General features: G+C 39.9%; 2 protein-coding genes across 2 annotated transcripts; one reads left to right on the forward strand and one right to left on the reverse strand.

Annotated features, from left to right (window-relative positions):
- Window positions 1–9,090: 9,090 nt before the first annotated feature.
- LOC133789836 (fasciclin-like arabinogalactan protein 12) lies at window positions 9,091–10,388 on the reverse strand. The gene has a single exon (XM_062227549.1). It carries the CDS (start codon window positions 10,269–10,271, stop codon window positions 9,345–9,347), a length of 927 nt encoding a protein of 308 aa, XP_062083533.1. The 5' UTR covers window positions 10,272–10,388; the 3' UTR covers window positions 9,091–9,344.
- Window positions 10,389–11,129: 741 nt separating this feature from the next.
- LOC133788544 (fasciclin-like arabinogalactan protein 12) lies at window positions 11,130–12,388 on the forward strand. Its single transcript, XM_062226066.1, has one exon. The coding sequence runs from the start codon at window positions 11,198–11,200 to the stop codon at window positions 12,182–12,184; it is 987 nt and encodes a 328-aa protein (XP_062082050.1). The 5' UTR covers window positions 11,130–11,197; the 3' UTR covers window positions 12,185–12,388.
- Window positions 12,389–13,915: the final 1,527 nt, after the last annotated feature.

Below are 13,915 nucleotides of genomic sequence, written 5' to 3' on the forward strand. Positions count from 1 at the left end.
ATGACTACCATGTTTCCAATGATGAAATCACGGACAACAAAGATAATGTCTGTAATGCCCCACGTCACTATGGCTGCTTCCAAGAATGACGACTGACCCTACAAACCAACACGAGTCTTTCCAGCGTGCTTTGTCCTCACTCGCACGCTTCCTGAGAAAACTTCCCAGGAGGTCACCCATCTTGAGATTACTCCAGGTCAAGCACGCTTAACTTTGGAGTTCTTAAGTGATGGGCTACCGAAAAGAAGATGCATCTTGTTGATATAGGTAGTACCCATCAATCTATTTAAGCCCTCTTCAACTGTGTAGTCCCATACCTACACAGTCTTAGGATCATCACACTTGACCTTCCCCAGGAGGTGTGGGATTGCACAGCTTACCCGGTCTTTCCCCTTATGGATCACAGGATTCTGGCTGTCACAATCACCCCCCCTTACGGGCCCGACGTCCCTGTCGGCTACACTTCCGGCTGGGTCAAGGCTCTGATACCATTCTGTAATGCCCTACTACCTTAGAGTCGTTACTAAGTGAGTTTAAAATGTGCAATCACTCGCTAATCGAGGCTTTTTACAGCAAAAGTGTAATCAAGTCATAATCAGAGTAAAAACTTTAGAAAGAACTCTATACCATTGAAAATCATAAAATTTTAACACTTGGGATCCCAAAATACTGTTTAAAAATATTTTCAACATATAAATACAACCAAGTCAGCTAAACAACAAAACCTAGGTTTTATAATAGTCATCTCCCAAAATCTACTGGCTGTGGCAGCCAGGCAGACCAATCATGTACATGCCGCTTCATGCCTGCTACACTCATGGTTGGTTGGCCTTCAACTCGCCTTTACCTGCACCACAGAGCATCCGTGAGCTGAAGCCAAGTAAGAAAACCCACAAACAGATAACATATGCAAAACATACACCAAACATATAATCAGTCCATCAATAGGCTAAACACATATGGCCAAGCCGTCCCAGGCGCTTTACCAGGCCCTGGGTTCGCGGTCTACACTGTGAGAATATGCCAGGTATCCTTTAGGGTCCCGCCCTGGCAGCTCGCACTCCACGTGCTCAACACTGCTCCCAACCCCTTGTCGTTCTCGGCCTTGCACTTAGCGTGCCCAACGCCATTCCCGGCCCCTACCAACCTCGGCCTACACCGTTCCCGGCTCTTGCCGATCATTTACACAATAACATTCATAGCGTAATAAACAAATACTGAACACTAACAAATTAAATCAAAGGGCTACGCCCTGCAATTCAGACATATTAGGCTCAGCCCTGCATACAAGCTCTATGGGAACAAGGGTTCTCTTACTTGAGTCCCAAGCATCCCGAGCACCGTTATCCCGAGCACAATCCCTTCTCAGCACACACCAAATTCGAAGGGCTGCGGCTCACCAAGAACAATGTCGCGGCCTGACCCTTTGTACCCAGAAAAATCCTCCATTTTTGACACCCAAACCTCTCTCAAAACCACCCATAATCATCCAAATTTCACAACTCAATTATCCAAACTTTCCACAAGGTTCCAGCAACAATACCTAGCTGAAATCTAGACTAAAAACCCATTAAAAATCCATTTCAATCTCTGAGATTTTCTAACTCAAAAACTCAAAACTCAGCCATGGAAACACTATAATTCAACCTCCAAACTTTAAATTAAAGCTTACCTCAGCTGCAGAACCAATCCTCCAAGTGTTTTCTGGCTTAATTCCCAAAGTTCCAGCCTCAATTCACTCTTCAAATTCAAAACCCAAAAACCACTTAGAACATACTTAATTTCACAGAATTTTCAACACAGATAATGAGAATCAATCCTTACCTTAATCCTGGTCGAATACCTTTGCTTAAGTTGAGCTAATCCCTCAAAATTCAAGCCTAAACTGCAGAGCCCTCAGCTGAATTCCTTAGCTTCCAAGAGTATCCTTTGTTTTGCCTTAGAGAAAATAGAGAGAGAGAAGAGGAAGACTTAGGTCGGTTTCTACAAGTGTCTAAGTACTTCTTTCTTTTTGTTTTATTTAACATAGTCTATGTGGTTACCTCAAGGCTCGGGGTACCAAAACGTACCCGAGGGAAAAATGGTAAATTTCCCCAATATTCCCTCCTAGACATTCTATCCTCAAATATATCTCCAAATATTTATTTCCATAACCCGATACCCCATAACACATCTAATACACAAAATACCCCTCGACTCATCCTGAGTCGGATTCTCGACCCCGTGGTGACTTTCTGGCTAACTGCTCCCCCGGGACTATCTCGGATCGTACTACACAGAGATATACCACATGCATAACATATTTATCACATTTACGCCCCCAACGGGCCAAAATCACAAATATACCCCTATCATCCAAATGGGGCCCACATGCATATTTAATCCAGTTAAACATGCATCATTATCACATATTCACATATTAACATATTAAATCATTTATTGCCCTGCAGGCACACTAATCAAGGCCCTAAGCCTTATTAGCAAATTTGGGTCGTTACAACTATCCCCTCCTTACAGAAATTTCGTCCTCAAAATTACCTGAACAATTCGGGATATCGCACCCTCATCTCTGACTCAAGTTACCACGTCGCCTCCTTAACCTTGCTATTCCTCCACAACACTTTCACCAAGGCGATGGTCTTGCTCCGCAAGACTTTATGTTTCCAGTCAAGAACCTGAACCGGCTTCTCCTCATAAGACAAATTCTGATCAAGCTCCAGATTCTCATAACTTAGAACATGCATTGAATCTGACACATACTTCCGGAGCATGGATATATGGAAAACATTATGAACCCCTGGTAAAGATGGAGGCATTGCTAGTCTGTACGCTACCTCTCCAACCCGTTCCAGAACCTCGAAGGGGCCAACAAATCTAGAGCTCAACTTACCCCGAACACCAAACCGTTTCACTCCCCTCAAAGGTGAAACTCTAAGAAACACATGGTCACCAACTTGAAATTCCACGCCCCTGCGTTTCAGGTCTGAATAATTTTTCTGACGGCTCTGGGAGGCGAGCATTCGCGCTCTAATCTTCTCAATCGCCTCATTGGTCCTCTAAACCATCTGTGGACCCAGATATCTCCTCTCACCTGTCTCATCCTAATGAATTGGTGACCTACACTTCCTTCCGTAAAGAATTTCATACGGAGCCACTCCGATGGTCGCCTGATAACTGTTGTTGTACCAAAACTCGATCAAAGGGAGATACTTACTCCATGATCCCCCAAAATCTAGCACACAAGCTCGCAGCATATCCTCCAATATCTGAATCGTCCTCTCAGACTGTCCATCTGTCTGAGGATGATAAGCGATACTAAACCGTAATTGCGTGCCCATAGCCTTCTGCAAACTCTCCCAAAACTTGGAAGTGAAGGTGGGGTCTCTGTCGGATACTATCGACCTCGGAACCCCATGAAGTCAACACAATCTCCTTCACATACAACTCAGCATACTGCTCCACAGTATAAGTTGTCCTAACAGGTAGAAAGTGGGTGGACTTGGTATACCTATCCACAATCACCCACACTGAGTCACGCTGTCCTACGGTCCTTGGCAAACCAACCACAAAGTCCATGGTGATATCCTCCCACTTCCATTCTGGGATCCCCAGAGGCTGCAGCAACCCCGCTGGCCTCTGATGCTCAGCCTTGATCTGCTGGCACGTTAAGCACTTGGCCACATAATCCACCACATCCCTCTTCATGCCTGACCACCAATACAAAGCTCTCAAATCCTAGTACATCTTCGTCGTACCCGGGTGCAAAGAATAGGGAGTGGTATGTGATTCATCTAAGATCTCTCGCCGGATGTCAGAATCCATCGGAACGCAGATCCGACCCTTGTACTTCAGTAATTCCATCTCTGATATAGAAAAGTCCTTAGTCTCTCCAACTAAGACATTCTCTCTGTGACCTTTCAACTGAGAATCTTTCCCCTGCACCTCCTTGATCCTCTCAAGGAGTGTAGACTAAAGAGTGATGTTGGCCAACTGACCAACCACCAACTCTATACCTGCTCTAGTCATCTCCTCGGCTAGCTTATCAGATATCTGCCTCGAACTAAACAACTGTCCTGGGCCCTTCCGACTCAATGCATCAGCCACCACATTAGCCTTCCCAGGATGGTATAGGATATCACAATCATAATCCTTAACTAATATGTGCCAGAGTTTCACCTTTGAACGGAGGGAAACGGTTCAGTGTTCGGGGCAAGTTGAGCCCTAGGTTTGTTGGCCCCTTCGAGGTTCTGGAATGGGTTGGAGAGGTAGCGTACAGACTAGCGATGCCTCCAGCTTTATCAGGATTTCATAATGTTTTCCATGTATCCATGCTTCAGAAGTATGTGTCAGATTCGACGCACGTTCTAAGTTATGAGAATCTGGAGCTTGATCAGAATTTGTCTTATGAGGAGAAGCCGATTCAGGTTCTTGACCAGAAAGATAAAATCTTGCAAAGCAAGACCATCGCCTTGGTGAAAGTGCTGTGGAGGAATAGCAAGGTTGAGGAGGCGACGTGGGAACTTGAGTCAGAGAAGAGGGAGCGGTATCCCGAGTTGTTCAGGTAATTTCGAGGACGAAATTTCTGTAAGGAGGGGAGAGTTGTAACGACCTGAATTTGCTAATAAGGCTTAGGGCCTTGATTAGCGTGCCTGGAGGGCAATAAATGATTTAATATGTTAATATGTGAATTTATGTGAATATGTGATAATGATGCATGTTTAACTGGATTAAATATGCATGTTGGCCCCATTTGGATGCTAGGGGTATATTTGTGATTTTGGCCCGCTGAGGGTGTAAATGTGATAAATATGTTATGCATGTGGTATATCTTTGTGTATCACAATCCGAGACAGTCCTGGGGGAGCAGTTAGCCAGAAAGTCACCACAGGGTCAAGAATCCAACTCAAGATGAGTCGAGGGCTATTTTGTGTATTAGATGTGTTATGGGGTATCGGGTTATGGAAATAAATATTTGGAGATATATTTGAGGATAGAATGTCTAGGAGGGAATATTGGGGAAATTTACTATTTTGCCATCGGGGACGTTTTGGTACCCCGAGCGTTGAGGTAAGCACATAGACTATGTTAAATAAAACAAAAAGAAAGAAGTACTTAGACACTTGTAGAAACCAACCTAAGTCTTCCTCTTCTCTCTCTCTATTTTCTCGAAGGCAAAACAAAGGAAACTCTTGGAAGCTAAGGAATTCAGCTGAGGGCTCTGCAGTTTAGGCTTGAATTTTGAGGGATTAGCTCAACTTAAGCAAAGGTATTCGACCAGGATTAAGGTAAGGATTGATTCTCATTATCTGTGTTGAAAATTCTATGAAATTGAGTATGTTCTAAGTGGTTTTTGGGTTTTGAATTTGAAGAGTGAATTGAGGCTGGAACTTTTGGAATTAAGCCAGAAAACACTTGGAGGATTGGTTCCACAGCTGAGGTAAGCTTTAATTTAAAGTTTGAAGGTTGAATTATAATGTTTCCATGGTTGAGTTTTGAGTTTTTGAGTTAGAAAATCTCAGAGATTGAAATGGATTTTTAATGGGTTTTTAGTCTAGATTTCAGCTAGGTATTGTTGCTGGAACCTTGTGGAAAGTTTGTGGATAATTGAGTTGTGAAATTGGGATGATTATGGGTGGTTTTGAGAGAGGTTTGGGTGTCAAAAATGGGGGATTTTTCTGGGTACGAAGGGTCAGGCCGCGGCATTGTTCTTGGTGAGCCACAGCCCTTTGAATCTGGTGTGTGCTGAGGAAGGAGGGCGGGCCGCGGCATGGCCTGAGTAATGTTGCGACCCTTACCTATTTTTGGGCATTTGGAGGCCTCTGGTTGGGGCCATGCCGTGGCATGGTTGGCTAATTCCGCGACCCTTAAGGGATTTTAAGATTCTAGTCTTGGGAATTTAACCTAGGGTGCTTGGGATTGAATCTTTTACCATGTTTGGTGAAACTCAATGACCCGAAGACTAGAATTGTGATTTAAAGCTAGTTAATGGGTTGGAACTTGATGGATGAATATTATTATGTGTTGTGACTAGGGTTCGGCAAGGCTCAAGTTAAGGGACTGTGCTTGGGATAGCGGTGCTCGGGAAGCTCGGGACTCAGGTAAGAGAACCCTTGTTCCCATAGAGCTTGTATGCAGGGCTGAGCCCAATATGTCTGAATTGCAGGGTGTAGCCCTTTGATTGAATTTGTTAATGTTCAGTATTTGTTTATTATGCTATGAATGCTATTGTGTAAATGATCGACAAGAGCCAGGAACGGTGTAGACCGAGGTCGGCAGGGGCTGGGAACGGCAAAGGGCCGGGAACGGCGTTGGGCACGCTGAGTGCAAGGCCGAGAACAACAAGGGGCCAGGAGCAGTGTTGAGCACGTGGAGTGCGAGCTGTCAGGGCAGGAACCTAAAGGATACCTGGGATATACTCACGGTGTAGACCGCGAGCCCAGGGCCTAGTAAAGCACCTAGGACAGCTTGGCCGTATGTGTTTAGCCTATTGATGGCCTGATTATATGTCTGGTGTATGTTTTGCATATGTTATCTATTTGTGGGTTTTCTTGCTGGGTTTCAGCTCACGGATGCTCTGTGGTGCAAGTAAAGGTGAGTTGAAGGCCAACCAACCATGAGTGTAGCACGCATGAAGCGGTGTGTACATGTTTGGTCTACCTGGCTGCATAGCTAGTAGATTTTGGGAGATGACTGTAATAAAACCTAGGTTTTGTCGTTTAGCTGACTTGGTTGTATTTATATGTTGTAAATATTTCTAAACAGTATTTTGGGATCCCAAGTATTAAACTTTTATGATTTTCAATGGTATAGAGTTCTTTCTAAAGTTTTTACTCTGATTATGACTTGATTAAACTTTTGCTGTAAAAAGCCTCGATTAGCGAGTGATTGCACATTTTAAACTCATTTAGTAACGACTCTAAGGTAGAAAGCGTTACAATGTCGTTCCTTTATAATTCTTCCTATCAAATAGATTTTGCTTTCGCAAAATTTTAGATCCCTCAACCCATTTTTAAGTAATTACATATATATATATAAATATATGTATAATATAGGCTATTTAGGATTTTTACCCCCCAAATTATTACCACTACCGTATCGTGCCCCCTAATTTTTTCAGGCCGTTAAAAATTTCCCCCGAAATATTCATAGTAATGTAAAGAAGGACTTCCGTTAACTTTCAACACAGAATGTTGACATGGCTCATTACATGCTGATGTGTCTTGGCCATGTCAGCGCCATGTGTGTAATTTTATTGTTTTTAAATATGGTTTTTATTTTTTTTCATGTATAAAAAATGGTTTAATTTATTAATTCTATTTTTTAGTGTTTAATTCACTAATTTTTAATATGATTATAGATTTTTTTAATGTAAAATTACACACATGGCGCTGACATGGCCAAGACACATCAGCATATAAACAGCCATGTCAGCCTTCTGTTAGCCACATGTGTTGAAAGTTAACGGAAGTCCTTCTTTACATTACTGTGAATATTTCGGGGGGAATTTTTAACGGCCTGAAAAAATTAGGGGGCACGATACGGTAGTGGTAATAGTTTGGAGGGTAAAAATCCTAAATAGCCTATAATATATATAGGCAGCTTTTTAGGTAGGGGCATTACTTTTGCCCCTATCGTATTGGTATTTTTTGTTTTCGATACTTAGAGAAATTATAATTTTTTTGTATGACAGCATACATGATAGTTATAGTAGGCATCCCGCTGATTTTCAGGAAATTTCAATGAATTTATAGTGTTGAAATCAAAGTTCAAATAGTGTGTTTTCCATGAGTATAAAAAAAAAAGCAGATACATGCGCAACTAACTCTTTGAACTCTGATTTCGACACTGTCAATTATTTGAAATTTCCAAAAAATTGGCGAGAAACTTGTTATAATTATAATGTACGCTATCATGAAAAAAAATTATTATAATTTCTCGAAGTGCCGAAAATTGAAAACACTCCTACAACAGCGACAAAAGTGATGCCCTTGAGTAAGAATTAAAAAAAGCTGAAAAAATGGTTTCATATATCTTTTTTTTAAAGCAGAAAAACAATTAAAAAAACGGTTCATAGAAGGAGGGAGGAAAGAGAAAGTATTGTATTTTATTAAAACTGAATTAGTATTTTAAAATTAATTAATTAATTTTAATTTTATTTAAATTAAAAGAAAATTTTGTTATCTCTTTTTGATGATTGAACAAACTCGCTTCTGTTAAAAGATAACATAAGTTAAGGAATTAGCCTTAATTGACACAATGTTACAAACTTCAGAATTTGATTGCTAAAATAAGAAACTCAATGACTGAAATGAGAATTTATGTATAACGTAAGGGGGGATTAGTGCTAAAACCCTTTTAAGTTAATGTTTCGCTCATGGTGCCTAAAATGTTTGGGCCGGCCGTGACAAATGGGTTGTTGTTTGCTAAATGAATCCAATATATATTCACAACTACATCAACAAAAACACATTATAAACATTGTAAAAAAAAAAAAAAAAATTAATATAATCCAATATGTATGGCCAAATAATTGAACATTAACTGTCACGTAGTTCCACAAAAAGATAATAGGCATGTATTTTGTTAAAGTAAAATTTCTATCACAATTTTTAAAGTGGTTTTTTTTTCATAGTATTTGGTTAAAATAACCGTTTTTTTATATATAGATTTAAGTAAAAATTATGTTACATAATGAATTAATGATGCTATTAGTAGGAAGGAAAAACAAATAGTAACCTACCCAATCCAAGCAGCTTGTCATTAATTTACTAATATTCTATCACCATAAAAAAAACTTCAATCAAAATTTTGTCTGCAGCTTCTCTCTTGAAATCATATGCGAGTTTAGATATAATGTTTATAATATATCTATTTATATATTCCAATTTTTAAGAATTATTTTTGCATTGTACGAGTAAAATAGAATTGACTATTTGATGAATAATGAGTGTATAGTACTAGTTTTAAAATAAATAAATAACCAAACTTAACAGAAATTCATCTGAAGGATATGAAAGGATTTGAAAGCTGAGAAAGACATTGTGAATCAATCCACAATAATTTTATCAATGACAGTAGAAACATTCTAAATTAATAACTTTGAAGTAATCACATTTCTTTTAATTTATGCAAAGCACTTCGAATGAAGTAACCAAGTGACTTCTCTCTGAAAGATAAATAAAGGAAATCATTGCATTCATCCAATTCAAACAATGCAGAAAATTAATGGATATCATGACAAAACAACCAACAAGAATAGTGCGAAATTAAAGTCTCATGGCCACACACCGGCCGCTTTCAATTCCGAGACAACACCATAGTCTCCAGCACGTAGTGCAGAAAAATTAAAACTGACCCAACATAGAGATTGCGGCGATCATAACAACTGCAATATTTAAAACATCATTTTTGGTCAGAACAAGAGCCTTCGACTTGTCTCCTTGCGCAACGTCAGGGCTGAGGGATTCTTCGGACGAAGAAGAAGACGAAGATGAAGACGAAGACGAAGAAGAAGAAGAATTAGTATCTTTAGAAGGCTTCAATGGTGTTGGCGCAGGTGCGAGCTGCTTTGTTTTCGTTTTATTCGGAGCGAAAATCCCTAGTGGAAGCAACACTTTGTCGACCTTGTAAATAGCAAGCTGATTGTCCTCGTAAACAGTACCAGAAATCGTGGTGTTAACAATTCCAGTCGATATGTTGACAAAGCTCCCTTCGACAATAATGTTTAAAGGGTAGTCATTGGTATTGCTAGCTTGTGTCCGTACAGGGTTGCTGAGAGTCTGAAAGTTTTGGAGCGAAACTACGGTGGGAAGAATGTGGTATTGGACAAGCTGGACTTTTTGTTCGGTGGAGAGAGTGTTGAGGGTACCAGGTTTGAGAGCTGCAAAGGCTCCGTTTGTTGGGGCGAAAATGGTTAGGGTGTTGGATACATTGAGCTGATTCTCAATCTGAATGCTTACGGAGGTACTCTTAAGGAGGCGAATAAAGACACTGAAGATACCGGCTTTTTCAAGGATTTTGGTGACGTCGGTTGGGGTGAAAAGGGCTTTGTGGGGTGGCGCTTGGACGAGTGGTACTTGAGATGGCGGCTCGACTGCTGGCACTGGTAATGATGTTGGCGCTTTAGTTGGGGTTAAGGTTTGAGCTTTTGCTGGGGCTTTAGCTATGGGTTTTGATGGAGCTTGCGCTGGAGAGTGAGCTAAAGTTGTTCCTTTGCAGTGGTAAACAAAGAGAAATAGGAATGACGAGTAAATGATAACTTGTTTCATCATGTATTTTTACTGGAAGAATTAATGGTATCTATGGCGCACTAGTTAGACTGTAAAAGTATATTAAGAATAAAAAATTTCTTAATATTTGATGATTTGTGTTGGAGCAGGAACGAGTTCTTATATAGATGGGGGAAAAGAAAAGCAATTGTAGTAATCATTCTGAATATAAACTAGTTAAATATGTATTTTAAGATATAGATATGCAATATTATTTTGACATTAATAGGGGAGCAAATATTAAGATTGATAATGATTGTTTGCGACGTTGTAATGGATGGCCCAGCTTTATGATAATTTGAAGAACAGTGATATTTGTGATATTGGGTGTTCGATTATTATGACCCACCATTTAGATGAAGAGATCATTTCAAATTATTATATATTGGTTTTGGTAATCGGTACATACCTCGCCAAGATAGATCCTATCTGATCTCTACCGAAAATTTGATTTCTTTCCTAGAGAAAAGACATCAAACCAATAAATTTAGAAATAGTAAGAAAGTAAAGAATAATCATCGAAGGTAACTTGTTTTCATTTCTCATAATTGAGGAAAGTTATTATTGGGCATAATTATACATATATAATGTTATTCACTTTTATACATTTATCACTGCACTTCAAATTATCATAAAGCTGGGCCATCCCCTACAAACGTCGCAAACTATCATTATCAATCTTTATTTTTGCTCCCCGATTAATGTCAAAATAATAATGCATATCTATCTTAGAAAACTATGTAGTACTTACCATATAGTTTTGTTAACTAAACACTGCACTCTTTCACCTTACTATTTCTCTCCCACTACCTATAAAAGCCTTCCCTTCTTCCAACTCCACCATCAAACTATTAGCTCATTCAACTGATCTTAACCCCCACCCCAAAAAAACAAAAGAGAAAGAACAAGAAGAAATATACTACCACAAAATGATGAAACAAGTTATCATCTTATCCTTCTTCATCGTCTTTCTCTTTCACCCCACCGCAACTTCAGCTCAGGCTCCTGCTCACTCACCAACCCAACCTCAATCTCCGCGAGTTCAGGCTCAATCGCCTACTGCTAAACCAGTCCTCGTTCAACCACCATCTCATGCACTACCGGCTCCATCCCAAGAGCCTCTTGTTCATGCCCCACCGCAAAAGGTGCGAAAGCCAGCCCCCCCTAATGTCACCGATATCCTCGACAAAGCCGGAGGCTTCAGTGTCTTCACCCGCCTCCTTAAGAACACCCAAGTCATTAATCAAATCGAAAACCAACTCAACTCCTCCAACAGCTTGACTATTTTGGCCCCAACCAATGGAGGATTCTCCAGTTTAAAAGCTGGCGCTCTCAATGGCCTCACCCCTGAGCAAAAAGTCCAGCTCCTTCAGTTCCACATCCTTCCATCCTTCGTGTCCCCCCAAAACTTTGAAACCCTAACGAATCCTGTCCGCACACAGGCCAGCAACACCAAAGATTACCCCATGAACATTACAACAGAGGGAAACTCCGTAAACATTTCGACTGGCATAGTGAACACTACACTTTCAGGGACAGTCTACTCCGATAATCAGCTGGCCATTTATCGAGTCGATAGTGTTCTTCTTCCTTTAGGTATCTATGCTCCAAGAGTAGATTCCCCAACTCCTTCTCCTTCTCCTGCTCCTGCTCCAGCTCCACTTGTACCATTAAAGCCAAAGAAGCCTTCTACTCCAGCTTCATCATCGTCAACTTTGCCTTCCAACTCATCATCGGCGCCTAAACCCTCGAAAGCATCGTCAAATTCGTCGTCATCCGCCGCAGCGTTGATCAGCCCAGTGGCGGCATTGGATGAATCTGGTGTCCTTGCTCTAACATCAAGTAATGGCGTCGCAGTGTCCATTATTGGTCTTGTTGTGACTGGAGCCGCGATGGTTATGGGTATGTCGGGTTGATCCATTTTCTGAGTTCTGGTAATTTATGGCCAGGTTATAAACTTGGTTGAATGGAATTCATAGATCACGATCGATGATTGGTCGGGAATAATTTGAAAGTTTTTTATGATTACTATTTCAGAGTAGTAGTTATACTATTTTAAGTCGTGATGATCAGAACTTGTACGTGTGGATTGAATTAATTTGATATATATTCTTTTGTTTTCCCTGTTTTAAGCACTATTTCTTTTCAACTTTTTTAGTTTGATATATTCAATGACATGGCAATATTATATAATAATGAAAAACTTTCCATCCTGATTGAGTCCAACCCAAGTCAATGCCAGTAACTTACAAGTACAAATTATTTGTAAATAATAATAGTATTGCCAAGGATAATAAATGGTAACACCACATGAGTATCACCACATGAGTATGAGGATATTGTTGGCATAATTTAATATTGGGTAGCTTATTTAAATTTAATAATTAATACCACAAACTACTCATGTTACTTATTAAATTAAAAAATATACAGGACCCAATTATAAATTGTAGCAATAACGGTATGATACCTCGTGTGATGTTGGATCCCTTAAAATATCAAATAACAATACTCAAATAATTGATATGTACTTATTTGAGACTCGTACCTAGGCTTAATAGTAGAGATACATTATAACGAACGCTTATGCTTGGTCCGTGGACGAGTCTAGCATGAGTTATGTAGTTCTCATTTATTAGGTGCTCATAAAATGAGTGCACATTCACTACTACAAAATGCCAAATTTTTTGTCAGTTTCTAATTGACACTAAGAGTTTCTGCATTAGTACAAGAATACGCAGAATCCAATGACACAATTTTTGTTGGATTCCGCGTCAGTGGTGAACTAACACGAATGAGGTTTTTGTGTTTGTTACACCCAGATTTCGAACATGAGAAGTTATGACCCCGAAATCTAGGATCGTTAGCTATAAGCTCGAAATATGCATGATCGTCATATGATCCTTCAGTCAGACCGCTTTGTTATAAATAACGACCTCGAAAAGCTCGAGGGTGTGTAGCCTCGAATATGCTCTGAGATCACAATAGCCATGGTTTGACACATGTTTCCCTGGTGCATCGCTTGCCTTCAAGGAGAGATGGTTCGAGCTCGGGAAGTTTAAGCTCGAATGTGATGACTTCGTCAGTGGTTACTTGTTCTGAGCGTAGACGGATAGTCTTGGAGATGTAATGAACTCCGTGTTTGAGCTAATCGGTTACATATGAATGTATTTATTGTTGTAAAATCCCAATGTTTAAGGAATATTATTTAGTTTGTTATCCAATCCCACATTTTATGGGATGTATCCGTGTATGTAGGAAATAATGCATTAAATAGCATTATATTATTTGATTCACAGAATATCTTCCCGAAATATGTGGGAATGAATTCTGTAACCTTCTCTATAGAGAAGGAAACTCCATTTGTAAGGGACCAAAATTCTGAGATCTTGAGAAAAAACTCTGGGCAACTATTCTCTAAAGAGTTTCCAGAAAAATCCCAAGTGATAATAACACATACTCGTGGACTAGGCAGGTTTAACTGCTGAACCACGTAAAAAATCTCTTGTATTCATCTTCCTTCATTACCCCTGATATTTTCTTGTTTAATTGCCCTCATTTTTAAGTTGACGAAAAACAGTGTCAACAATTTGGTGCTTTCATTGAGAGCCATTAAACAATGCGTGAATCTGTTTAGTTAGAGAGCC

Source organism: Humulus lupulus, chromosome 7 (genome assembly GCF_963169125.1).
Source record: "Humulus lupulus chromosome 7, drHumLupu1.1, whole genome shotgun sequence".
NCBI lineage: Eukaryota > Viridiplantae > Streptophyta > Magnoliopsida > Rosales > Cannabaceae > Humulus > Humulus lupulus.

Excerpts from the sequence above, each read along its gene's own strand:
- LOC133788544 (XM_062226066.1), top strand. The coding sequence starts at position 11,198 with ATGATGAAACAAGTTATCATCTTATCCTTCTTCATCGTCTTTCTCTTT.
- LOC133789836 (XM_062227549.1), bottom strand. The coding sequence starts at position 10,271 with ATGATGAAACAAGTTATCATTTACTCGTCATTCCTATTTCTCTTTGTT.